This window comes from Vanacampus margaritifer, chromosome 8, assembly GCF_051991255.1.
Source record: "Vanacampus margaritifer isolate UIUO_Vmar chromosome 8, RoL_Vmar_1.0, whole genome shotgun sequence".
Classification (NCBI taxonomy): Eukaryota; Metazoa; Chordata; class Actinopteri; order Syngnathiformes; family Syngnathidae; genus Vanacampus; species Vanacampus margaritifer.
Genome location: NC_135439.1, coordinates 15,929,274 through 15,956,375, shown reverse-complemented (window position 1 = coordinate 15,956,375; position 27,102 = coordinate 15,929,274). Strand labels below are relative to the sequence as shown.

Genomic DNA, 27,102 nt, shown 5'->3' with positions numbered 1-27,102 from the left:
ACAAGGAGACTTGCTTGACAACCTGTTTTTCTTCCTCGCATTGCTTGTTTCCAAAACTCTTATGAGGAAACGGTGGCTTTTGTCAGTTTTCCATCAGGACTGTCATATGGACATACCTTAACAGATGACAGCCTGCGCTGGTGCGCTAAACATGGCGTGTCTCTCAGCGCAGATTCCGGGGAGCGTCTCAGCAGAGGATTATGATCAAAGTTGCTGCCTGGTAGAGGATAAACTTCTGTGAAGATGGTAAACGCACACATTTGTCTTTGTGGGTCATTGTTGTGGTCTGCTTTAAGAACTCCGGTACTCCACTGATCTAGTGGGAGAGAGCATGAGCGTCTAGCTCTTTTTCTTTGTCAGGTGTGTTTGCAACACAAGTCAGATTCCTTTTTTTTGTGTCTAATTTCAACACAAAAACACAAATGAAGCCCACCCAAGGGCAGTAGCGGCATACAGTGTTACACAAAAGTAGATGTCACTTGAAAGACTATCAAAGTTGTTGTTGTCCTGATCACTGTTGGTGGGACTGGTTCCCTTCAGCAGCCCGCAGCATCTCAGACCGCTGGAGTGTGAGAACACTGACAAAGCGTACCGCACAGGCTCTGTTGTTAAGCTTCCTCAAGTCCTTCACATTTTAAAAGACTTCAATTCATGCAGATGGGCCAAATTCTTCAGTGAGTGGAGGGAGTTTTGGGTGTATAAATGCTTCTGCAGCTCCGCAGTTCAACAGTTCAGACCACAGAGGACCAAACAACTCTTGTGAAAACATGCAAAGTAAAAGAAAAGTTATGTTTGTATACATAGAGCTTCACAATCTTAGGAGAGATTGTTTGCAGTATGCAGTGTACAGTTTCAAGTTGCTCTATTTTAGAGTAGAACAAAGTTAAAAAGAAAAAAAAGCCCCCAAATCCAAAGAAAAAGCAAAGTACTGTATATGGAGTTAATGTTTTGAAAGTCAATGAGCTGAAGATCTGTTGATATCTCACATAATGAAGGTTTGAACTCCCAACTTCTGTTTGACTATTGAAGCATCTTTTGTCACATCATTTTGGTTGGTCCATATACTAAATGTACATATACTAAATATACAAGTAAAATAAAGACACTCTGTCTCATTACACTATATTGATGAACTTGTATTATACTGTAGATTATACCATATACTCTACAACATACAGCCACCTTTTGTACAAAATAATATCAAGTTGGCAGTACCATGATCTCCTTGTCTACAGCTAAGCTATATTTAGCTTTCCTAATATGGCAACGAAAGCGTGTAGACCCATAACATATGTCCGAGGATGTTGGATAAATTATAGCTTTAGAGAGGTTGTTTAATAAAGTGGCGGTTTGGTTGTAAATTGTTGCTGTTGCTGCACTTTGCCTATTTACTGTGGCACCGGTTTTACCAGCCAGGACTGCATGTAAGAGCTGCTTATTTATGCTGATATGCTGACAAACCCGCATTTAAGATTTAACAGCAAACATAGGCATTTGATTTCCAATGTAAACATCTGTCATAGTATTCAAAGTGTATGCAAAGCTGATGCAAAAAATGTTTGTAATAAAAAAAAGTATGCAAAGCAAATGTAAATCAGGAAAACGTGGCAGATACGTTCATGCATTTTCTTTTCACATTTGAACCAGAGTGTCTAGCTTGTAGTTGATTCATGTGAAGTGGTGTGTGACAATATTAAATTACAGAGGAAGCGTTTACTGTGGAAGAAACATTACATGATTATAGTATCACACACATTTACAGTATGTGCTTGTGATTACCTGGCAACCAATCCAAGATGTATAATCTATAATCTCCAGCTCTTTGCATCAAACAGGATACGTGGTACAGAGAAGTTACAGATAGTGAGCTAAATACTATATTAATGGTATTATTTAACCGGAAATACAAAAGACACACGAAATTTACAAAAGACAATTCATATGTTGTTTTAAGAGACAACATTCATTATATTCATTATCAACATCTGGGCAAAAAAAGAAAACTATGCTACAATTTGTCAGAGTAATTTAAAAGTCTGTAAAATACAGCATTTCTTTCAAAGTATTTGATAACATCAGCAGGGTTAAGAATGCTTAAAATGTGAAGAAAAATGGTAAACATTTTTCATTATTGTACACCAAGTAGTCGACAAGAAAAGGGGGTTCAAGTATTCAAAATGTTCTCAATCTTTATTGATAACAGTTCAGAACATTAAGAATGCTTCAGACCATGAACATTGGTGACCAATGGTCCTTTGTCATCTCCCTTGTACATTGCATATACCTCAGCTTTCTCGACAAGCAAATCAAAACAACAAAAAATCTATTTCCTGTTTTTCTTGAAATTGGCTATTCTCGTCGCCCACCTTTCTCTTCACGGCAAGCTTCGAAAAAGACACGACTGGGACTTTCCTTCCACTTGGTGTCACTTTAGAATTATGTTTTGCCGAATGTTTCCATGAAACATTTCATGAACCAACATGTAACTTTATTTTTCTTTATTTCTTTTTCTTTTTTTTCTTTTATTATTTTTTTTTTCTGGAGAACCAACATGTAACTTTATTTATTTTTTTAAATTTTTTTATTTTTATTTTTTTCTTCTTCTGGAGAACCAACATGTAACTTTATTAGTAATTGGCCGCAAAATATCATCCTGTGAGCCAAAAATGGCCCCCACGTCACAAGTTTGAGAGCATTGCTGTAAAGAATGTCTAATATAATTTGTTGTTCTTTTTTTGCCAACAACATAGCCATTCAACAATCAAAAATACACTATCAGAATCAGAAATTGCCCAGGGTCCGAATAAATAAAAAAAATTGAATAAATGACACATCTACTATTAACACACTTTGTATTGTAGTCCGAAGCCTTTTTTGTCAGTGTTTATTTCTGTGAGCGGCCAAGTGAAGGCCATCAGTAGCTCGCTTCCTTGCCAAGAACTCTTCGTCACTTCTTCACTTCAAATAATCTCAGTTCCCTCTGGAAGCAAAATCATACTTCCTGTCCATTTAGATTTTTGCCAAATTCCTTCTGACAAATCCATGAAAAACATCTGCTCAAACTTACTGACAATATGAGTCGATTTTCCTTCATTTGTTTCAATCAGGAAAGCAAACATATTTCAGAACTGTGGGCAATCGTTTGACTTTGTTTATTGTCTCTGTTTCACAAAAGTGGGTCAAGTGCCTTGCAGTGTTTTCAAAACAGAGCCATTGCTGAGTGAAGAGAAGATATGTGTTGCAACTGGAGTTCTTCCCCCAATGTTTAAAATTGGCTAGAAATCAAACAGTATTACAGTACATTGGCCAGGCTAAACAATTTTGTATTCCTTTGTTACTGGTGCATCTGAAAATAGTTAAGCAAGTGAATGGACGAGTCCCCGCCCCTCAAACTATTTCTTCTTTCAACATTTGATACCTTTGAATATTTTCTTGTGTTTTTACTTCCTGTAGCTGCAGTTAAGAGGTGGCCCTTACCTTTACAGTATAGTGTAGTTTTGGAGCAGTCCATGAGATGTTTTATTATGCTATGGTTTGGTTATATATGTAAAAACACCCCTGCAGAACTGATCAGCATTCATGTTATTTGTATTTTATTCAAGATGCTAAACAAATGCACAATCGAGTTGTTTTTCCATCTTGGATGTATATCACATTTTCCTACTTATAGGTATATGCCAGATGTGAATACGCTGCTTTAAAACACACATGCTAAACTTGAAATTGACTGCATCAAACCTTAAAGGATTTCATTCAGCTTTCGTGTGCTTCTTTTGTTCCTGTTTCACATTTTGGTCCTCGTAAATTAACTTTTAAACAAAAGTATGTAACAAAAATCATAATAAGCTTCATGAGACACTGGCTTGTAATAAGTTCCTTTGTTAATGTCACAGCAACACCTGATCACTAACTTTTAACAAATTTGCTACTTACTGAAATGGTCAGACATTTTCTTATGCTGACACATTTGCTTTTGCAAAAAGTTAGTTTATTTATTTATTTATTTATTTATTTCATTCTTAGGCAATAGACATCTTTGTTCCAACAAAACTTTATTCAAACAAAAAGTTCAGTGAAAACGCGGTGTCATCAGTATGTCATAAAAAGTTAAATGAAAACTAAAACAAGTATGTCGTAGCTCGCTACACTTTTCCATACTAAATATATTTCTCCAAAATTTCAAAATAACTGAAATGTTAAACTTTCACACTGGTTTTCACAGTCATATTCTTACCCTAGCATCCATAATAAGCCCGAGTGATAATCGGTCTATCCCTAGTTTGTGAACAGCTCATCCTATGCAAACTACCTAAGTACAAAATAAATAAATAATCCTCATCATTCCAACCATACCTTATCAAAGAGAGGACTTCGTTTCATTTTTGACATCCGCGGGAACAAAAGCAATGTCTTGGATTGGCTTTTTATCGTGAAAAAGGACTTAAGATGTCATCTGTGAATGGAGTGTCTGTCTGCTGATGTTAACAAGAATGGATCACACACAAAGACAACTGTGACTCCCTTCCATTCAGAGGAGAAAAGAGTGGAGGAGGCAGAGTAACATGGAGGTCCCAGTTACATGTTTAGGGTGGGCTAGAATGACGTGATTTATTGTACAAGATTATCACTGCTCTAGTTTGACTGACAATACATCAAAACGGAATTCAGGGTTCGAGCATTTCTATGTTTTTAGCAATAGCTTAATGACTTTCGACTGAAAATTTCAAACACAAACAAAGCCTACATCTGAAACAAAATCAAAACCACAGACACATCTTGAGACACTTTGTCATGTTGTAATTGCAACAACAGTAACACTAACACAGTTATCAATATCATTAACAGATTATCCATTTCACCTCTCTCCATCATAGAGAGCAAGAGAAAGATGCTTTAATGCTGGGAATACAATCTACAGTATTTTTTTTACCCACATTTGGAAGAACCCTGATTCTAATCTGTAGATATCTAATTCCCTGCAGGTATTTATTTTTCTTACAAACCTGCTTTGCTCTGTATCAGAACACACAAAAAGTTACTGAATCATGATGTGTAAATCTAAATTAAAAAAATTGTTAACTTACATATTAGAGTATTTTTGCAGGTCTACGAGACGGAGAGTATTGAGAGAATATTATATAAATAATTAACTTTACAGTTGTCTAAGTGCACCTGATTATGGAATAAAGGTCACAATGAATCTAAGTACTCTCAATTTGCTTGAAGCCAAAATTATATTTCTCTTGCCCTGCCTCACATAGCATTTTCCTTCTCCTTTCCGTCTATCTGTTTAGCAAACACGCCCGGGCGTCATATCCCATCAGCACTTTGTTGTCATACTGTCAGTGTTTGTCGTCATGGCTGAGTTGCTGGTGTTTTCATATATGGCCCTTGGATGTATTGGCTTGTCCATACATGCAGGATACGCCACAATTCAATGTTTGTGTTGCGAACTAACACTAGCCTGGAGGTCACTTTCTTCCCAGAATTTTTTTGGGGGGGATGTGATGACAACTGCAAATGCCTTGTGAGTCACAAGAGCTTGTGTCCATTTAGTTAATCTCTGCAATCACAGCATGGCCAGTTTACATTCTCGAACCTTTTGCCTTCTTTATGGCTAATGGAAGAGAGTGACTGCAATAGAGATTTTGACTACTTGTTTATATTGGGGCTCAAATCTGCTTGTTTGACCCAAAGCCGGAGGCAATATGGAGAAACAAAGGCTGCAATAGCTCGAGGGGGGGCCTTAAATGGTAGACAAGACAAAGAGAGCAGGAGCCTTTACTGCAAATTATTGTCCACACCAGCATGTTAAATCAGGACACACAATGATCTTTGCTGGAGACCCAATCCCTTTTTTTCCAGCTAAATCACATGCAGCATGCGCAATAGTGGGCAGAAAGAAGGCGGCTGCGGAATGCGGCCATCAGCTCGCCATTCCTTGCAAACAAGATAAAGGCTGAGCTACAATTCCAGTGGAACGCTGCACACTGGCTGTTTGTGGGAGTGAAACTGTGAGAAGTGGCAGCTATGTTTTGATTCCCAACCAAAAAAAAACAAACAAACGTAAATGCCTCAGAGTGATGTCTTAGGTTTTTTTCTGTGTATTTAGATTACTGTGTATTGTTTCTGATGCTGGGCTTACTTGGTATGTAGAAGACGATGTGATTTGAGGATGAATTGGAAGCTTTAACAGCAATAGTTTCTGGTTGTTTACAGTAGTCTACACTCTAAAAACAGTTGGGTCAAAAGTAACCCAATTGTGGATAAAAAATGGACCAATCCACTTTATGGGTAATTTTGGGTTGATTTTTTGACCCAAGTAAAAGATCTGACCAATATTTATGAGTTGGTTTAAACTAAACTAAACTCTTGACTCAAAGTTGGGTCAAATAGACCCAAGTAGAGGATAGATCAATTTTTTCAGGTCGGTAGATACTGTAGGTCGATAAGAAAATGGGTAGTCAGATAGATTGATAAATACTGTGTTAACCTAAAACAGCATTTTACATGCAGGCAGTAATGGGCTATGTCAAGACAACAAAAAAAGCGCATGACAGTGTGCTGTGACGGGATGGCCATTATACAATGGCTTTATATTGACAAGTAGCGCCAAAAAACTTTTAGTGGCAGTATGACGGTGCAGCTCTGTCTAGAAACTTGACCGCCACAGGCGGCCAAAATTCATTTGTGGGAGCCCCCCGCAGATAAATACAGTATATACTTTATGTGGGAAACACTGCGGCTGTAATGTCTTAATTTGTGGATCCATGAGATAATTGAATAAGCAAAATATCAGAAGTATAGATAAAGACGATCAGATTAGTGTAAAGTCTACAATAAATAAACTTAAGTTGAGTTGAGTATAATACTGTTTATGTCAGTATATGTGTAACCGATTATCCTAAGTAGGAAAATAAAATAGAAAGGCAAACCAAATGTATACCAGAACACCATACATTTATATAAATAGTTGGCTAAAAAAATAACATTGCAATGATATGATTCTAATGTTTCAGCTATCATTATTGTGCCACACACGTTATGTGTCATTAGGGAAATGTTAAGTTCTGGTCTTTCTCCTTATTGAGAATTTCAAACAAAACAAGGCAACTCCCTTGGCTGCCTGGACTGTGTGAAAATCCGAAGCTCCGTAAATCTCTCTAGTGATGCTCTCTTAATCATGTGAATATCACTTGCCAAACCACCCACAGAGGTCCAGTCAGGCTGAAACCTGTTTGATGAAGAACCCGACCCAAATTGCTTTTCTTTTTTCTTTTTTTGCACATCTCTGCACTGAACATATTTAAAGGATCTTTGTGCAGTTTGCCACTTTTTACTCGCGACTGCCACCTCTGGCCCAAAGCGTAACTGCAGCATCTATGTCAGCTCATTAATGGTGCATGATGTAGAAAAAGCTTTTGCCAAAAAAAAAGCTACTGCAGTGGAGAGTTGATTACACTTTGAAGTATGTTTGAATGATTTTTGACACAATACACAAATATATTCTGGCAAAACAGGCCATGCCAACCCAAATTGAAATCTCTACAATGGGAAATGAAATCTCTTAAGCCACTTCACAGCGCTATTGTTTTAACATCAGGCTCACATACATACAGTACAGTAGAGTCTTAAACAGCTGTGATGCATTACTGCTCAAGAGCCAGACTCGGAGGTATTTTGTTCTCCTTTAGATAATCTATTGTTACAGATGTGTGCACAAAAAAGGAAACATTCTTCTCTACTGAGCACACACGGTCTACAAGAGATACTAAACCCTGACAGATCAAATGTTAATTTGACAAATACATAGCATATTAAAGCAAACCTGAATACTTAACAGAACCGTTCAATGAAAAACAGCTATGACCTCAGTTCCCAGTGTGCCGCGAATGTCCAACATGGTCACACCAGCATCAGTCCCAGCCCAAGCAGTGTGAGGTCTTTGAAGCTGCTGCACTGTGTTTACTCTGGGTCAGGCCCTGGTCCTGGTGCGGCTGTCAGCCTAAATGACGAAGGGGCTGAAAACAGGCTTCTTTGTGGGCCTAGGAGATTAACACAGCAGGGCACTGTGAACTGATCGTATGAATAGCTGACATGCTGCAGCTAGCAGTTAAGACCTGTCCGGATCCTGAAGATGTGACAGTCATGATTTTTAACCCTGTCATCAAATTAGAAAAAAAGAAAAGAAAAGAAAAAGAAACAGTTGAGGTGGCTCGGGTGTCTGGTTTGGACGTCTCCCTGGAGAGATGTTCCGGGCATGTCCCACTGGCGAGAGGCCCCGGGGACGACCCAGGACACGCTGGGGAGACTATGTCTATGACATGTCTGAAAACTATTGGCCAGAGGTTTGTACCTATTGTGAATGAAAATTACAAATGAAAAAATGTTTTCTTTGGTCCTTCCTCGGGTCTCCTGACGGCCTCACGACTCTGGCTGGAAGTGTTTGGTTTAGGTGAATGGTATGGGATTTTTTAATAGGTTTTAGGTGAACTAATGAATACACACACACTCGCACGCACGCACGCACACACGCACACACGCACATACACATACTCACCCCCATACAAAAAAAAAAGAGAGAGAGCAATGATGATGACATGTCAAATCGGTAAAATTACCGATTGAACAATACTGAGCTCTCCAGAAAAAAGAAAGAAAGAAAAAAAAGAAAAAAATGTTTCAGTCATAAATGGTCAAATAAAAAGGCTATTGTAAAGATATTTTGGGCAAATTGTTACAAAGTGTAGCTTTAATGACTGCGGTGTGTTCTGCAGAACTTGCACACGTCCAGCTGGTTTTGGTACTATTTTTAAAGACCACGTAATAAGACCAGAAACAAGCTGCACGCATGCTCAGATTTGATCTTCTCCAGATAAAGTTACAAAATGTTACTTATCAGTCTCATTTTCAGTTCCATTTATTTGGAACAAGGTCAGTTTGATGTGATTGTTCCAGTTTTTCATACTATATTTATTTCTGGGTTCCTTTTTGGTGTTTATCCATACATTCTCAAACGTATCTAGTTCAGGGTGATAGTAAAGTGAACTGAAGCTGATTCCATTTGACTTCCAATGAAAGGTGGACAAAACCCTGGACTTGATGCAAGTCAGTCACAAAGCACATCTAGAGGCATGCAACCTTTCACACTACCTTCACTGAAAGGGAATTGACCCCACAATGCCTACATGTGGACCAAAGCCCCAATCAGGCCTGTTTACTTAAAATTGTTATTAAAATCAGTCATTTGTTGTTGTGGTTTTGCAGAACCCAGAATCTCTGGACTCATCCATCCAAAGCGCCCTCTCGGCTCTTTACCCACCTTTTGAAGCCACAGCGCCAATCGTCCTCAGCCAGCTCTTCCGCACTATCGAGGAACGTTACCATGGCGATGCCTTGCAGTGCCTCCTGGATTTCCTTATCCCTTCCAAACACCTGCTGGAAAGCGTACAGCAGGCTGCATGTGTAAGTCATACATGCAATCTACATAGCATGTCTCTATCACAACAAGCTCAATGTACTTAAGCTAATCAAAGATATTATTAAGCTTTCGTGTTTATGACGCAAGAAATGCTCTTCGGGACTATCGTTGCAGCAAAGTAAGAAAGAATACATGAAACTGTGCTTTTACATTTTCAGGCTGGATATTCGGACGTGGTTTTCCGCTGCGAGGGATGGCCTCTCTGCCTCCATGACAAAACAGTCGTCCAGTTAGCACCCGTGAACCCCTTGCTGCTGCGGCCCGGCGACTTCTATCTCCAAGTGGAACCTTTTGGCGAGCAGGCAGCTCGCATTGTCCTCAAAAGCCTTCTGGAAGCCGGATGTCGCGAAGTGGAGGAGACCCCGATCTCTGAGACTTCCTACTCGTGCATCTTCACCAAAGGCTGGCTGCAGGACATCAACGACGGACGCCAGGGGACTCCTCTGTCTCGCTGCTTGCTTTGCACTGACCAAGGAGTGATCAAGTTGCCATGGGCGGAGGTTGCCATCCCGGAGTTTTTGGACAAGCCAAAGGTTATGATCACTCATCAAGAAGCTCCTCCTGAGCCAAAGCTGATGTCAGTTCCGTGCACTTATGGCGCATCCACTCTACCGCTGGAGGCTCGGGTTCTTCCGTTGAAAGATAGGATGTCAGCATCTCTAAGACCTGTGGATTGTTCTTCAAAACTTGTCAGATTAGATCATTATAAAAGAATCCCAAGATCCTATTCTAAGTCATTAATCAAACCTGTGGGTTGGGTGTCCCCTAACACCTGGGACAGCCGCAACTATCTAGAAATTGAAGGTGATTATGTTGACTTGGTGGACGTTGTGACAAAACACGTCAGCCATTCAAATCCACCAAATTCAGTCTTGATCAAACCTGTCAGACCGCCGCCGTCTGCGCCACTGGCGGGAAGCGTTTTCTGCGGACGCACCCTTCAATATGCAGAGGAGCCTTGTATGCCCTGCAGGCAGGGAAAGCTGGGGGAGGACCCCTCGGAGGAAGACATCAAGTGCAGGTACAGGGACTCTTATTTAGCAGCGCTGAAGAATCCTGTCCCTTTTGGAAAAGGTGGCGTTGATCTCCTCGCAGCACTGGAGGAGGTCGGTCTTTGTGAAGATTTGGAGCAAAACAATGAACTTGGACAGTTTTGTAACCACCGTAATACGCCCTTGTCAGGCAATGACTTCTGCCAATACAGACACTGCTGTGAGCCAACAATGCAAATCTCTGGCTCCGGTCACAAAATGTTCCCCAAAAGCCCTGAATCAGAGGACAATATGAAGGAATCACCCCTTATTTTGACATCAACCCCTGGCTTAAGTTACAGTCATAAAATTCAAACCAAACTTCTCTCTCAGTCTGAGCACATGGAGCGACCTGGGTTATTTTTAGATACATGTGAAGAGCCGGACAAGAAGCCACACCAGAAAGTGGAGGTTATGATATCATCAGGGAAACACAAATCCAAGGTTAGGTCTCTGTCAACTGTATCTGACACTCCGAAAGGGAGTCCACTTTTCTACAAACACAATAACAGGAGCCACAGTGATATTTGCCCTGAGACAGTTAGCAGCATGATGCAGTGCAAGAACGCTGACGTGCCAGATGAGGTGACTCCAAAGCTGGAAAGACTGAAATTGTACAAAAAAGGTAAGAAGTCGGAATCAAATTTCACCATTTAAAATGTTGTCACTAATGCCCCCTCAGCATTTGTTTCTAATTGCTCAAGAATATTTGCATATAAAACCATTATATATCAGGCTTCACTAAAGGTCACACATCATTAAGACTCATCATCATCATTAAGAAGGTTTAATAGAATAGAATAGAATAGAATATAGCTGCGTTTACATCACTATGATTACCATAAATGGCCTTATACACCCCATTTAAATGAGGAGGTTCTGATAAATTGATGCTCTGCAATTTGCTGTGCAGACGGACATCACAGCATGCCGGAAGAACCATTCCGTGTCCTGTACACTCACTGGCACACGATCCCTTAAGCCTTGAGAGGAAGCATGCCCAGATCTTGACCGGAGATATACGTGTCACGGGCTATTAAAGTAGCAAAGGCAGAAAGCACAGACAAGCCTTTGTTGGCTCAAAGGAGAGACCAATTAAGATTTTTGAAATCAAAGGCTGGTTTAGTAGCTGGGCCACTGCAGTGTTTAGTTACAGCAAGCATGTGCACATTTGCAAAGCTTTACACACAGCTGTGCAGGTGTTTGCAGTAATTAAATGATGGCTATCCAGGGTAGGAGTGTGACGATATATCGGTATCGTGATAAATCGTGATACTTTGTCTCCCAATAGATTATCGATACGTCTACGCATGTATCGCGATATTTGTAGCAACTATAACAGCTCCATTGTTCATTACTTATTGAGCAATTACTTGGCAGGCCGCTAGGGGGTGCACCTCATAAAAGTGGCGGAAAAATGTATAGAAGTCTTCAGGTGAAGACGACTCATAAGCTTACTTTTACTTGTGTAAGACATTTATTATCTGTCCAGCAACTGACTCAGTTTTTCAGACGTAACATTTTAAAACATATTTTATGGTTCGACTTTTTGAACACTCAAAGTTTTCATGCTTCAATGCCCATTTTTGCACATATGTAGGGGTCATACTTTTGCCCCCTTGTTCTCGACGGTTAACTCAATTGACTTTAAACTCGGACTAAACCTAACAAAAAGTCAGCAATTTTGAATTTATTTTGGAATTGGGCGCCATTTTTTGGCCTTTTTTAGAGGCCCTACTTTACCAAACTCCTCCTACATAATTTATTCAATTGTCTTCAAAGTTTGGGTGTCTAATCTAAGGATGTTTAAGATGAAAAATTATTGAAATATTTTTATTTCGTCACACGCTGTTGCTGTTTGCGGAGAAAAAAACTCATGAAAACTTTGCACACACATAAGGCGTGGCAACACGTTTGTATTTTACAGGGCTTTTGTTCAATGTGCCACTACCCCAAACGTGCAAGTAGCCCAACATGGCCAGGGGTTGCGAGGACCCTTTGTAGCTGCTCGCAGCTCTAGTTATTATTATTGCTAGTAGTTGTAGTGGTCTTCCTGTGTGGATTTTGCATGCCCCCCTAGGCTTTTGTGGATTTGCTCCAGATACTCCAGATTTCCTTCCACATTCCAAAAACATGCATGTTAGTTGAATAGAAGACTCTAAACCAGCCATAGGTGTGCTTGTGCCTGTATGTGCCCTAGAATTTCCGAGTCAGCTGGGATTTGCTCCCGCTCGCCCACAACCCGAATGAGGTCAAGGGCTATAGGCTACATATAGGTGGATATTAGTAGTAGTAGTAATAGTAGCATAGTGATATATGCATCCTTCACAATTGTCCTGAACAGAAAAATGTATACAGTAGATGGATGGTTGTACTAGTATGGCATCTTAAAAATGCACATTTGTGTTTACCGACAGATTCCCAGGCAGGCGGAAGTGAAACTCCCTCCACTTCAGATGGACCGCACCTGAGACTCCAGAATTCAAAGACAGAAGACAAATCCTTCTCTCATCTCCCATCTTCCAGCTCTATGCCGCCTTTGTCTCTTCAAAGTCTAAAGTCCACTCTCAAAAGCATCAGCGGTTTGCTTGAACTGGCTATCATTTGTTTACCAGGTACTTTGCCTGCACGTTTGAGCAATTACAGATGAATAGGTTCTCGTAAAAGACAGACAGCTTTTATGAAGGCCAACATTAACCCTTGTCACCTTGTCAACCTTTGAAGTTTATGCTTGTCCCTTCCTATACATGAATCATATTTCTATTTGCTCTCCTTCAGGCAGCCGGGACAAGACTGGTCGTGCAGTGGTGGAGGTTCACTGTGACAAAGAGTGGACCTCAACTCTTGTATCAGCACAGAATCTCTGCGAGTTACTGCTCTATCTCCACTCCATACCCAGGTGCTACACACAGAATCATAGCGTGACCTAATAATGTCCAGATTGATTGAAATTGGCTTGTTAGACCACTATTTATCTCAATTAGACAAAACATATTTTGTAGACGAACAGGTTAGTATGTAAGACTGCAAAAAATACTAATCAATCCCAAGAATGTGCCAAATTATATCTGTACAATTTGAGTTCTATTTAAGTGTGCTGGCCTTTAAGGCTCAAATGTTTGGTGAGTCACACAAGTGAGAACTTTGCATACATTGCAGCTGCTGTATGCTAAATATTCACATTTAAATTCACCACGAGTGGACTGTAGTGGAAACAGGATTGGGAAAAACCCAATGTTTATGTAATAATTATGAGAGCCACAAGAGGGCAGTGGAATGCAATTCTTTAATTATATACATCATCCCAAATATCCGTAACAGTGCACTCACTTAAAACTGCACGTACTATACATCTTATAATTAGGGGCCAACTGGTAGTGACAGCAGCCTGTGTTGACCCGTGTCTACCTCTTACTCTTTACTAACACTTCAACAGGGTTTATGTTTCCACTAACGTTCACATAGTCTTTGAAGTTCAAGAACCAATTGAACTAATGTGATAGCGCCCTTCTCCTGTGTGAAGCCATAGCTCAAAAGTATGTACTGTAGCCAGGCTGGCTGCCAACTGTCTGGTATGCAGTCCCTTGCTAGAATTAGCACCCATGCCTGACGCAGGCTCAACTAACTCAAGACCATCCAGACCATTATCAAGGGCGTGTGAATGCATGAACATGTGAGGACGTCTGAGACAGAGAGCGATGAAGTGATAAAAGATAATTACCGCTCTTTCACAATGACCCCATGTGATGAAGAGGACATGTTTGAATGTGCCCTAATGTGACTCATTGTTTGCTTAGGAAAGACGTTCGAGAACTGGGAATGACTTTGGTCGTCGATGCCAGGAAGAAGGCTCCGCTTCCTCACCTGTACAAAGCTCTGCTCATGGCACAGGTTAAAATAATAACAATAACAGCACTTGAAATCTGGTTTAGTAAGTGAAAAACAAAGCAAATATTCTGTTGTACGACAAGCAACAATGGATACACTGGTTAATTGCACCTTCTGTCAACTAGTGGAAGTGCATTTAATTGTTCTACATGTCAGGTCGCGGGCATAGATACCAAAAATAGAATATTTGTAGGAAATTACCAGACCAGTAAAGTAAAACTGGACACTTGATGATCGCTCATGTCACAGCTGAAGAAAATGAGAGAATGTTTTGCTACTTCGACACTAGGGGGAGACATCCTCATTTGAGTGAGGTTTAGAAGTGATACAGTGAGAAGCTCTGGGAATTGGCATTTTCCACTCTTCTGGGAACATTTTCTAAAATATTTCTTACATGTTGGAATTCGTCCAGAAGAATATTTATGAGGGAGTACCACAAATTAGAGATTTTAATTGAATTACATTCTATTCATATGCTATGTAATTAAGATTCAGGGGAAACAAGGAGCCTAACACAAGTGATTTACCTTTTACATGTGTGTCTCTCAGCACTTTCGTCCTACATTTACAAACTACAATTAATATTTTGTACGAGAGTCACGTGACCTTTGTGTTTACAACAGGAGCAAGCACTTCATGCCGTCCACAGTGTTGTAATTCTGGTTGATAAAGACACATGTCCGCGCCCTGAAAAGCAGCCTGGTCTGCAGGTAAGAAACGTCAAAGTCAATCACAGAGCAGAAATGAGCGTTCCTGTGCCCATTTGCACAATAATCTTGCTGTCTGTTAGATGGACTTGGCGACGTCTATGAAGGCCCTCTACAAGACAGTGGACGCTACCCAGTTGACCCCTGAGCTAGGAGGAACCTTCACCTACAGCCATACCGACTGGCTGCAGTTTCATCAGGTAACACCAATAATTGCACAATCCTCAGCGTTATCTTACTGAGATGCCCAAAAGATGACCTAGATTGGACTTCACAAGAAGAGAATCCACATACGAGTCTTGATGTAGCTATGTGAGGAAAGAAGGACAGGTTTTCACTTTATTGAGCAAAAGTTGAAAGTAACCACTGTGCTATATCATATCTAGACCACTTCAAGTAAAAATAACATGCCAAAAAAACAATTGATTAGATAGAGCCCAGATGACACAAATGTGAGTGTCTTCTGTCAGAGTGCCATGTTATGTTCCACTAAAAGTTTAATGATATTCAATTTCAGAGACTGGTTTCTTTCATAACCGACCTGCAAGAGGCTGACAGTTTATTACAGAAGGCAATTACTAAATTCAATGAAGGCGACGTCATGGATACAGCACAGGTAAAAGTAACATAAATACTGTCATGCTGAATGAGTGCTGTTCTTTTTTAATTGTGTACTCGACAAGTGTTTTACTGTTGCAGGAAGTACGTGGATGCATTGAGGAACAGAGGGCTTTGATGAAGGGGGTGCTGGAGGACGCTCGATTGGTGATGCTGCAGAGAGAAGGCGGGGCAGTACTGGCTAGGATGAGGAGAGAAGAGTTCCGGTTTTCACAGTCCGAAGACTACAGGTATCGCAAACTGTTGACTGGTTTTCTGTTTTGTGTTGTCATTGGTGTAAACAGCCTTCAAATTCGGTCTATTGGATTGGTGTTCTCTTTTTGTCTGTTATTTTATAAAAAAGAAATGATTGTAATCATCTCACATCTGCATTCATTGACTGATCTTACATCAATGCTTTATAAAAATAGATTTATTTTCCTTTTCGGAATGGTGGCAGCTGTTATCCTTGCCTAATAATGAAATCATCGTTTGAATTCTGTCAGTTGTGTAGAATTGATTGTGTGAATGTTGTTTCAAACCTTTATTTTCATACCTATAACATTTTATTCCGCTCACTTTTTTAATGCGCAAAAACTCCTACATAATACATCCAATTTACACCGTTCAAATTTCAACTTGCTTCAAAAATTCACGCTATCATGGGAATATATTGTGTCATTCCACATTATTTTTCCAAACAATTTAACGTTTAATATTAAATTTTCCCCATTCATTTTGGGTACAGACACTTTCACACCCACTCCCTTACGTACAATTCATCATCATTCCCAGTTGCATGATACTGCGTGGCGCAGTTGGTAAATTTTGTTGTCCAGTGACCAGGCGGTCATGAGTTTGAATCTCATCTCCGACTGTACATTGCAAATATATCCAAGGCCATTACGCTAAGTGATATACATACTGTATATACTAAATGGGGAAATGCAGTATTTCACTTAAATTATTAAATGCATAATATCCCCATTCAGCTTTGTTAGTTCATATTATATGACAATTTTCAATATAAATACACAGTGAGCCATCATTTTCAACCACTCATTCAGGTCAGTGGTTAGTACACTTCCCTGCCACTGAGAACCTGGTACAAATCCTGGTCGGGCCAAACTTTAGTACAAGCACGATTTTCAATAATAATCATTGTCAAAATATTTAACATCCCATTTATTTGATGCCGTTTGTCATAATTAAGTTTTTTTTCTATTCATTCATTTCAAATTCGAAAGCTTTCAACTCTACGCAATAATTTTCAATATAAACACGCACTGTGCCATGACTTTCAGCAAAGCCAAGTTAGCGCAGTTTGCACTTGCCTGCCACCGCGGAGAACCACTTCAAATCCCGCTTGGACCACATTTTAGTATTCTGTATGTGAATGTGCAGTTTCCTTTTTTGGCCACAGGTAGCAGTAGTGATTCGAAATTCAATTCTCTGCATTCAGAAGCTTTAACATCCATTTTTTTTCCAATGTCATTAAACATTGTTGTTGTAATAAAGCATTCCACATGCATTCAAACGTTAGCATTCAGCTTTCGGCCTTCACACGCAATTTCTTCAGAAATTGCACCTTGTCGAGTTGTTAATTAAAATCACACCATCAAGCAGCTTCTTGGTTACTACCAGCAGAGGGTCTGTTGATTCAGTCTCAGTTTGATGTTATTTTTACTTGAGCATGCGTTCTGGTAGACATCTTTCATGTAATATCATGTTTGTCCTTTCGGTGAAGACACAAACTTGCATGTGTGTTCATGTTCATGCAGGGATGCACTGGAGTCAGTGACACATCTGTACAACCAGGTGGAGGAGAAGCTCCACATGCTGGTGATGAGATCCAACGAGTCACTTCAGCAATTGGAGCTCCTTTTTGTGCTCAGGGACCTGGATGCAAAAATCAAAGAGGTACTGCAAGTTCTGTTTGAATCGTGTGGTAAAACGTCTGTGATATTGCCGTACAATCTTTTTTTTTTTTCATACATCCTGCAGTCTGCTGTGTGGTTCAATGAAGAAGGCGAACGTAGACTGAAGGACTTTGCCAAAAACGATATCTTGTACACTGAAGACATCTTGCAGCAGTATGACACATTCCTCCTTCAAGCAAAGGTACAGATGCCCTTATAAACATGCTCGTATTGACGGAACTAAGACGTCAAAAGTTAAACATTTTGTATTATTTATTCCAGGAAAAACAACAGTATGCTTTGACTCTAGTGACTGAAGCAGAAAAAAATGTGGGTGCAAGTGTGTCCACTCCAGTGACGGATGTTTTTCAGACTCTCCTCAACACCTTCAAGTGCAATGTAGATGACTTTATGTCACGTGTGGAGCAGATGCACAAAGAAGTGAAAACACTTGTGAAATTGCACCACTTCTGTGATCAGGTTTGATTTGCTATCTTGGTTGTGAGTTTTAACTGCAGTAGCCTCCCAGTTTGACTGACGTGAGCTAACTTCAAGGCTACCGTACATTTAGTTGTTTTTTTTTCTCTTTCTGTAGGCATCTGCGTTGGCCAAGGAATGCAATCATTTTTTGGAGAAGGTAGAGCACGGGTGTAACTTGGCTCAGGCTACTCTCAGCACACTGCAGATGTATGAAGCGAGATTAGGTGATGAATTCTCCACCCAGCATTTCCAGGCCTTGAAATCTAAGGCCTGTACTTTAAGATCAGGGTCCTCAGGGGCGATGAGCGTGTGGAATGCGGCTTGGGTACTGTGCCAAGACGTCAGGCGGCGTCTTGAGAAGATGCAGAAGAAGAAGGCATTCGGAGATAAGAAGCAGAACCAACAGAACACAGCCGTAAGCACTCACGGGGAAGCTGCAGGAATGGAGCATAAGCCTGAAAGGAGGGAGGCTGAACGGCCCCTGACCCAGCAAGCAACCTCACAAAAGGATGTAGCTCATATCCCTGGAAGTGAACACATCACAGCTGCATCCCTGAAATCAAATGAAAAAACAGAACCTCAAGCTCTCAAGCTTCTACCACAAACTAATGGAGAAACTATCCACTTTCATCCAGACACAAAATGGAACCCAAGAGGGCATCACAGTGAGGTTGACCTGAGAAGAACAGCCTCGGTTCAAGGCGTCACTGACGTTTCACGGCATCGAGTCTTGGGCCGGTCCCTGAGTGAGGGATCATGTATAACCACTTATACACCATTTGCCATTGGTGTTTCACCTTTTCATGTAAAACAAACACTCTGTCAGAGGCGAGCATTGGAACAAAACTCTGAGCCGATCCAAAACCTGCCTTTTTCCCACAAAGAGAGTCCGTGCGAACGTCCCACCAAAGAACATAAAGCTTCAACCCAAAGCTCTGAAGATATAAAGGAGACATTTGTCATCTCAACAGAAAACAATGGATGCAATGTTTTGTAAGTTATGATCCCTCCCTCAATTTAAAGCACAGCAAGGAAACTTAAGTCACGGTTTCGTCCTCTTTGCATTTTCAGGAAACTGCGAAAGATCATGGAGGAGCTTCTGTCCACGGAGCGGGAGTACGTAAAAGCTCTGGGCTACGTTCGGGAGCACTACTTCCCCGAACTGGAGAGGAGCGACGTCCCACAGGACCTGAGGGGCCAGAAGGGGAGCATCTTTGGTAACCTGGAAAAACTGCATGACTTCCACCGCCATCATTTCTTGAGTGAGCTGGAAAACTGCCTGAATGAACCCTTTAGGGTTGGACGCTGCTTCCTCCGACATGTAGGTGACAAGAACAACTCATTTCCAATTTGGAAATTTAAAAAAAAATAGCTATTTTGAACAGCATTACATTGGCTAAACACAACAGCAACAAAAGCTAACAGCTCATGCGTTGCTAACTTGCTATCATTAAATTGTGGAAAGTCATAAACTACACCAAGTATGTATCAGTGTGACACATAGCGGGAGCATGATAATGCTTTTATCTAAAGGTATTTCTTTCCTTCTCCTCCCTTTAGAGAGAAAACTTTGCTTTGTATGCCCTTTACAGCAAAAACAAACCGCAGTCTGATAGTCTTCTCATCAATCACGGAAAGGCTTTCTTCAAGGTGAATTGCATTTTACTCTCAATTCAATCTGTCTTTCAGCCGTGCAGTTTTTTTAACATAAGGGGAGGGAGATAGTAATGTTTTATTGTAAAAGGCGTCATGATGCACCTGTTTCAGCTTACATACTCCTGGTTAGCATGCAAGCACAACATCGTTCAAATACTGATAGGATTAGTAATCAGCAATTCTTCAAATGCTAATACTGTTATTCAGTCAAAAACTGCTTGGCCCAAGATTATTATCTCAAAAGTATTTTTCATTCGGCGAACAACTAAACCTCCTACATTTCAAGGCAAGAATACAATCTGTTATGGCACAGATCATCGACCTCTTCTTTGACAGCTGTCTTTCTTTGCCCACCAGCAAAAGCAGCTGAATCTCAGAGACAAAATGGACCTGTGGTCTTACTTACTGAAACCAGTGCAGCGGATCAGTAAGTACAGCCTGCTGCTGCAAGACATGACGAGGGAGTGTGCGCCTGGACAGGTTCGAGAGCTGGCTGAACTCAAAGCTGCCTTGGAGGTCGTTCACTTCCAGCTCAGACATGGCAACAATCTGCTGGCCATGGACGCCATCCGCCAATGTGATGTGAGAACAATACAAATGTTGAACACACGGTGTCTGTTTGTGTGTCAGAAGCAGGGTTAGAGCTAATACGCAATCATCGATCATGGGAGAATTCTGTCATTGTGTCGAATTGTGATGCAAAAGTGCTGTTGATTCAGTCGCGACATGTTTGTCATATAAGATACATTTAGAATTTCTGTGGAGAAGCCTTGATGTCCAATAACAATGGAAACTTTACTCACAAGGGAAAAACAGGCCCAGGTTAATTTAGCATGATCAATCATCATTCATCAGGAATGGGCCAGGCTGGATGAAAAGGTTCAAAATGCAAATACTTCTTCCATCCGCTCTGTCGAATTGAAGGTGCTGCTTGCAAGGCTGTCAATGACACATCCCCTCACAAGTCATTTCTCATAGGAAAATTCCATCTGTTTTCTGCTCTCTGTTACAAACAAAGCAAAAATAGAGAATTCTATCCTGATTGAGGTTTGGTATGATTCTTTTTATGCCCTGCAGGTTAATCTCAAGGAGCAAGGGCAGCTCATTCGCCAGGATGAGTTCTCTGTAACATTCCGGAAGAAAAAATGTTCCCGTCATATTTTCCTCTTTCAAGAGCTCATCCTCTTTAGCAAGACAAAAAAGACAGATGTGGGGAATGATACATACGTATACAAACAGTCGTTCAAGGTACACAAGCACACTGTTTTTATATTTTTTTTTATGTGAAGTGATGGAATTTTACTGGCAGGTGGCAAAATATACAGAAAACTGCACAATGTACTTAAAGCGTTGCCTTCATTTCCTCTTATGCAACAAGTTAGTGTACTGAGGAGTTTTGCATGTGTGTTTGCTTGCACGCTCTTGCTGCAATAACAAAACTTTTACTGAACGTATTTTGCTTTATTTGTAAGCAAGGTTAGACGTGACCAACGCCACGCGTCACATTTTTTAATAGATGCTAAAAACACACTCCATCCATAAATGCATAATTACATTTATTATGACCTACTTACTAATAAAGACAAACTTACAAGCCACCCCAGATAATTAATAATAATGACTGTGGTCATGTTTGTATTCAGACGTCAGACGTTGGCATGACCCAGAACACTGGCGACACCGGCCTCTGCTTTGAGATTTGGTTCAGAAAGCGGAAAACCCAAGACACGTACACACTGCAAGCATTTAGCCGGGAAGTCAAGGAGGCTTGGACCAAGGACCTGGAACGGATCCTTTGGGATCAGGCACTACACAACCGAGGTATAAACTTATTATAAACACATTGCAATGCACCTAACTATAAAACGAGACTTCTTATTTTTTCTATGTGTCCATCAGAGGTTCGTATGCAAGAGAGAGTTTTTATGGGAATTGGAAACAAACCCTACATGGACATCACACCCAGCGATGCAGCAATCAGTGATAGAGCTGTTGACTGTGGACTGATGGCAAGAGGTAAAGTCATACTTTATTGTGTGAATGCTGAAGCAGCATTCACACGTTCAACTTTACACACCCCCTTCCATACGTACAATTTACCATCATTACCAGCTGTCTGATACCGCTCGGTGGCGCAGGAGGTCATTGGTTTGAATCCCACCTACGACTGTAGATAGCAAATATATCCATGGCCATTATGCTAAGTGATATACATACTTACTAACTGACTATCATATCAGAAAATGCATTATAATTTCACAGAAATTATTAAATCTGTGAGTTAGCTTTCAGCATTAGATAACAATTTTCAATAAAAATACGACATCAGCCATGATTTTCAGCAAGTCAGTTAGCTCACTGGTAGAACCTGGTTCAAATCCTGCTTAGACCACATTTTAGTACATTTGATGGGTCGAATCCCGCCTTAGACTGGTTGCAGTTTAAGTTTTCTTTTCTTTTCTTTTTTAATGTAATATTCAACTACAATTCATACAGGGAGCCCTCGAATTATGGCGAAGTGCGAAGTTCCTCTCCTACACCGGCAATGCAACACGACTTAAAGCAACACTTGTATAATATAGGCATCACGTCGAAGTTTGATTTTCTCAGAATACTATGACTTCCTCCCTTATAAAAAAAAACAAAACAACAACGTTAAATGGAGATTCTAAATTGGTGTGATTATGAGAGTTTTTAATGTTTGTTGCATGTGCACTGTGTTTGTCTGGCAACCAGTCTAAGGTGTACCCTACTGTTGTGTTTTTAACTGAGATGTCGGTGACACCAAAATAAGAGACAAATGAAGACCCTGGACTTCAGTTTCATTGTGTTAGATTGTCTTCATAAGCATGTGGTGAAATCTGTCAGTACTAAAAATAAAGTCAAAATCTACACACATTGTAGAGCCACTGCAAAAACAAGGTGCATCAAATTCTTTATAATAATTCATCAAAATATGTATTAATATCCACACATATGTATAAAGTAAATAAATGAAACTTATGGTGTTCATGCCTGATATTTTTAAGTGGATTTCATTACATGACGTCTCCATGCTGTTCTGTTAGGGAGAACTTTTATTTTATTATTTACTTTCTATCTTAAAAAAAAAGCTGGAAAACTACAAGTACATCTAGCAACCATTCTTTTCCTTAGACATAAATTAAAAAAAATCATGACAGAAATATTTTAACATTATTATTTGAACCCATGAACTTATACTTATTGATATAGAAAAAGCCAAAGCCTAAGTCAGTTGGACCAGACTCCAACTCTTCCGTGACACCAATGACGATAAGTTGTATAGAAAATGGCTGGATGGATTATATATTACTATATCTTCTTAATTTTAAAATTGTTTATATTTTTGCTGCTCTTTTTAGAAAACAAGGTTCTGCCCTATGTCGGACCTTATGGGCCACACAACGGTCTTCCTGGTGCACGGCCAAAATCCGCTGGTTCACGGAGTACTTCATCCTCCTCCTCTTCCTCAGGACTGGGCTCCTTGTCCCCGACAACATATTTCTGTGGGCCAAAGCGGAAAGTGTTGATAAGTGGCTTTGAAGGATACATACCACCGGCGGGGGTTCTCGAGGAGGACGACGTGGACCCCGAGAGTGGGAGTCACAACTTATTGTGTAATTGTCAATTTCAAATGTCAAGTTATAAATATGTACAGTTTAGTCCGAGTATTTGGATAGCGTGTGCTTAAAGTTTTGTCTGGCGTTTGTGCAGTGGACAGCTCGGAGTCTTCAGCAGAAAGTGTGAGCGGCCTCAGCAGCTCCGCTCACAGTTATCGCTCCGTTCTGGAAAGGGAGGCTGATGACGCGTCTTCAGTTTGCACCTTCACCATCGCTGTCAGGGAGGCGGCAGGTTCCGTTCCAACTGGGGCTTGTGGATCGTCTGAGCAAAATCAAGCAGCAGTTGCTAAGGTGCAGCACCAAAACGTTGTTGCTCAATAACCTTGATTTATTTTGTCTGCAGGATTGGTTTCATGTTAGGATATTTGTAAACATGCTTTTATAATAGCTTGAATTATTTGTTGTTACAGAACTTGAATGTTGGCAAATCCACTGAAGTTTGAACAATCACGAGGTATAGCAAAAGTATGGTAAAGCATCAATGTAGATAACAAATTATTTTTGCTATTCTGATAAGCTAACTCAATTTTCTTTTCTTTCCCCCCCCCCCAGATGGAGAGTACCCAAGTGGACCAAGATTATTTGGTAGCAGGAGTTAAAGCAATCAACCCCACTCTGTATAACTGTTTTCTAATCTCTAATGTCACTTTAGACAAAACCAGTTCTAAAACACACACATGACACAGCTTTGTGTAGATTGTTAACACGTAACCAGGGTCATAGCGATATTTAAGCTTCTGTTTATTCTCAGTTATTTCAGACTAAACAACAATTGAAGAATGCAGTTGAATAATAATGCAGACATGAATCACTGTCAGTGTCTCTAAACAACAGTTTGAGGGTACTTTTACTTATGGTCACAAAAACGTGTCGTCTTATTTTATAATATGTAGCTTTCTGTACATATGTATTCAGCTTTATGTAAACACAATGTGTCTTTACAACACTAAAAGTTACTGATATTAAGAGTTGTATGCCTTTCTACTTGACACAGTTATTTGTTTGCTTTTTAACTATATTTTTATTTGCACCCCATGTTTTTCTAATAATAAATCAAATTTATAAAACACAGCCAGAGTAGACTTTGAAAGGTGCATTGTGCTGTTTAAAAAGGTAATATTAAAGCTCTTTCTACATCATACATGCTCCACCAATGCCCAGATGAGTATGAAGAGCCCTGACTGTTTTACTCTTGACTGCACCTATCAGTTTTTATCGTCCCTTTATATAGGGGGGGGGGGGGGGGACAGAGTTTTTCTTACCTCATTTGAAGTCATGTCTTCGTTTGCCAACTGTGGCTGTCGCTTTAAGATCGTGCACGTACTCGCACGCGCACCATAAATGAGCTTGTCACAGATGCTGCATTTACACTTTGGGCCAGAGGTGGCAGTCATGAGTAAAAAAAAGTGTCAAACTGCACAAAGATCCTTTAAAGGTTTCTTTAAGGTTTTCTTCTTTCTTAAGTGTTAAACAAGCATGGCTTCACATGTATGCCTGTTTTGTGGCTATTATAATAATTTCTTGTACTTAACACATCCACAACAACACTACAATCAGGCTGACGTGACCCCACTTGCTTATTTGTTTTTGACACTACAAGATAAAAGATAATACTGTACTTCCCTCTTATTAATCTTCCCTCGTGGCTATTTCCTAAATATTTCATTGATGTGGAAGTGAGAGTTGTGGAGGGAAGAAATACAAATCACTAGCCAAGCCTTCCTTGGCGAAGGCCTCCAGTCATTTCCACTGTGCGGGTTTGGACAGAAGCCTGGCTTTGGTTTGACTATTCGTGTGATGTAATGCTGAGTGTGGAGCCAACGCTCGTGTGTTACTATACGAGTCTGCCCAGAGTGCCTCAAAGCATACGGCTGCACGGCCACATTGTCTCATCTCTTAAGAGTTACTATGAAAGTGCATTATGAACTTTTCTTTCCCATTTTTGCTTGATGTACAACTTCATTTTGCACTTCATGATGCCACACAATTTCAAAGGGAGACATGTTTGGACTGCTGGCGGGCCAGTCTAGTACTCACACTCTTTTACTCTGAAGTCACGCTGTTGAAACGCATGTAGTTTGTGGTTTGGCAATGTCTCGATGAAATAAGCAGGGACATAGCTAACAAAAGAAATTGCTTGGAAGGCAGCATATGTTACTCCAAACCCTGTATGTACCTTTCAGCATTAGCGGCGCCTTCACAGGTGTCCAAGTTTCCATGCAATGGGCACTAACACAAACCCATACCATCATAGATACTGGCTTTTGAATTTTGTTCTTTTCCTCCTATTTCCAAAACCAATTTGAAATGTGGACTCGTCAGACCACATCATACTTTTCCACATTATGGCATTCCATCTCAGATCAGCTCGGGCCTAGCCCTATCACGGGAAGTGGTTACTACAGTGGACAGCTTTTCAAACGTTTCCCCCTATATAAATGAATCTTTATGTCCTAGTTGGGCATTAGCCACTCCAGTGGACACTAGTGTAGTCTTGCCCTCCACTGCCATCCACTGGTCAACTTTTGTAAGTGTAAGGGGAAAAAAAGACTGAAAACAAGATGGCAGACAGAAGTTCAGATCTGCCGTGCAGGGAAAGAATAACTGTCCATTCCTGTAGGAGACCTTTGCAGGTAAAAAAAAAAAATAAAATCAAATTTTATATATATTATAAAATATACATATATATATATATATATATATATATATATATATATATAATATAATATATATATATATATATATATATATATATATATATATATATATATTTATATATATATATTAGAACATCAATCAACGACTAAGGAGTAATATAATTGTTAAGATATCGAAGTATTGACTTTGCGATTTGAGAAAATTGTGATTGTCCATGTGTCCACTAAATTGGACATGGTACATTAGTAGCTATATTTTGACTGCAATTCATAGTATTAGGGGCACTTTTGTGAAAATACTTCAAGTGCAGTAACTTTTTCATGCAAATCAATTTAGGACTTATTACAGCAATATGTTATCGATTTTAGTCCTCAAATGAGAGTAAGGACCCTTGTGTGATCCTTATGTTTTGTAGCGGTCAGTTGCAGAGCATGCTAGCAAAGCCTGTACAGGATAGTTGACAATGACATGGATCATCTGACTCAAGTATGGATGATGTCAGCAGCAGTGATGGTGAATGGTCGCCAGAAAAAAAAAACAGAATTAGCAAATAGTAAATAGTAGTAGTAATAGCAGTAGTGACAATGAAGCTGAGAAAGATGAGGATGCTGATGAAGCTTGGAGCTGAGTTTGTCCCACCTGAACAATTTTAAGAAAACAAAAAAAGATGTCATGGTTGGAAAATCAAAGACAATGAGTTTGAAGGAGATTTGCCTCCCTTTTTTTTACAGAAGAGTAGAAGGTGAGTATTGAGGGAAACAGACCCAATAGATTTCTTCACGCATATTTCTCAAAGATCTGACAGATAAAATAGTGCCAATTTCCATTAAAATATGGCATATTTCCACTGAAGACACACTGTATTAATGTCGTCATAAAGTACATTTGAAAGAAAGTGTGTCATAGCAGTAGGCTGAACCATTTAGCAGTTTTGTAATATATTAAAATATGTAACCACAATGTTAAAGATCACACAAAAAAATATGTTTATAGTGTTTACGCTTTTTAAAATGTATTATTTTTATTTACATACATATTTCAACG

General features: G+C 40.0%; 1 protein-coding gene across 2 annotated transcripts; it reads left to right on the top strand.

The window, feature by feature from the left end:
- On the top strand, nt 1–24,471 carry quob (quattro b). Of its 2 annotated transcripts, none has more exons than XM_077574314.1 (24): nt 1–246; nt 9,268–9,465; nt 9,640–11,137; nt 12,930–13,127; nt 13,291–13,411; nt 14,310–14,403; nt 15,024–15,110; nt 15,191–15,307; nt 15,625–15,723; nt 15,807–15,955; nt 17,486–17,624; nt 17,709–17,825; nt 17,906–18,103; nt 18,219–19,096; nt 19,175–19,424; nt 19,664–19,753; nt 20,117–20,341; nt 20,837–21,007; nt 21,403–21,580; nt 21,659–21,775; nt 23,143–23,397; nt 23,495–23,691; nt 23,811–23,854; nt 23,953–24,471. In XM_077574314.1, the coding sequence occupies exons 1-23, from the start codon at nt 244–246 to the stop codon at nt 23,841–23,843; spliced, it is 5,412 nt and encodes a 1,803-aa protein (XP_077430440.1). In that variant the 5' UTR covers nt 1–243; the 3' UTR covers nt 23,844–23,854; nt 23,953–24,471. The 2 variants fall into 2 exon arrangements, with proteins under 2 accessions (XP_077430440.1, XP_077430441.1); XM_077574315.1 differs by having other exon boundaries at nt 23,811–23,865.
- The last annotated feature ends 2,631 nt before the right edge of the window (nt 24,472–27,102 follow it).

What these genes read in the sequence shown, in the direction of transcription:
- quob (XM_077574314.1), top strand. An exon ending in AACAATGGATGCAATGTTTT is followed by an intron (nt 19,097 to 19,174) that starts GTAAGTTATGAT and finishes TTGCATTTTCAG; the next exon opens with GAAACTGCGAAAGATCATGG. An exon ending in ACGGAAAGGCTTTCTTCAAG is followed by an intron (nt 19,754 to 20,116) that starts GTGAATTGCATT and finishes TTTGCCCACCAG; the next exon opens with CAAAAGCAGCTGAATCTCAG.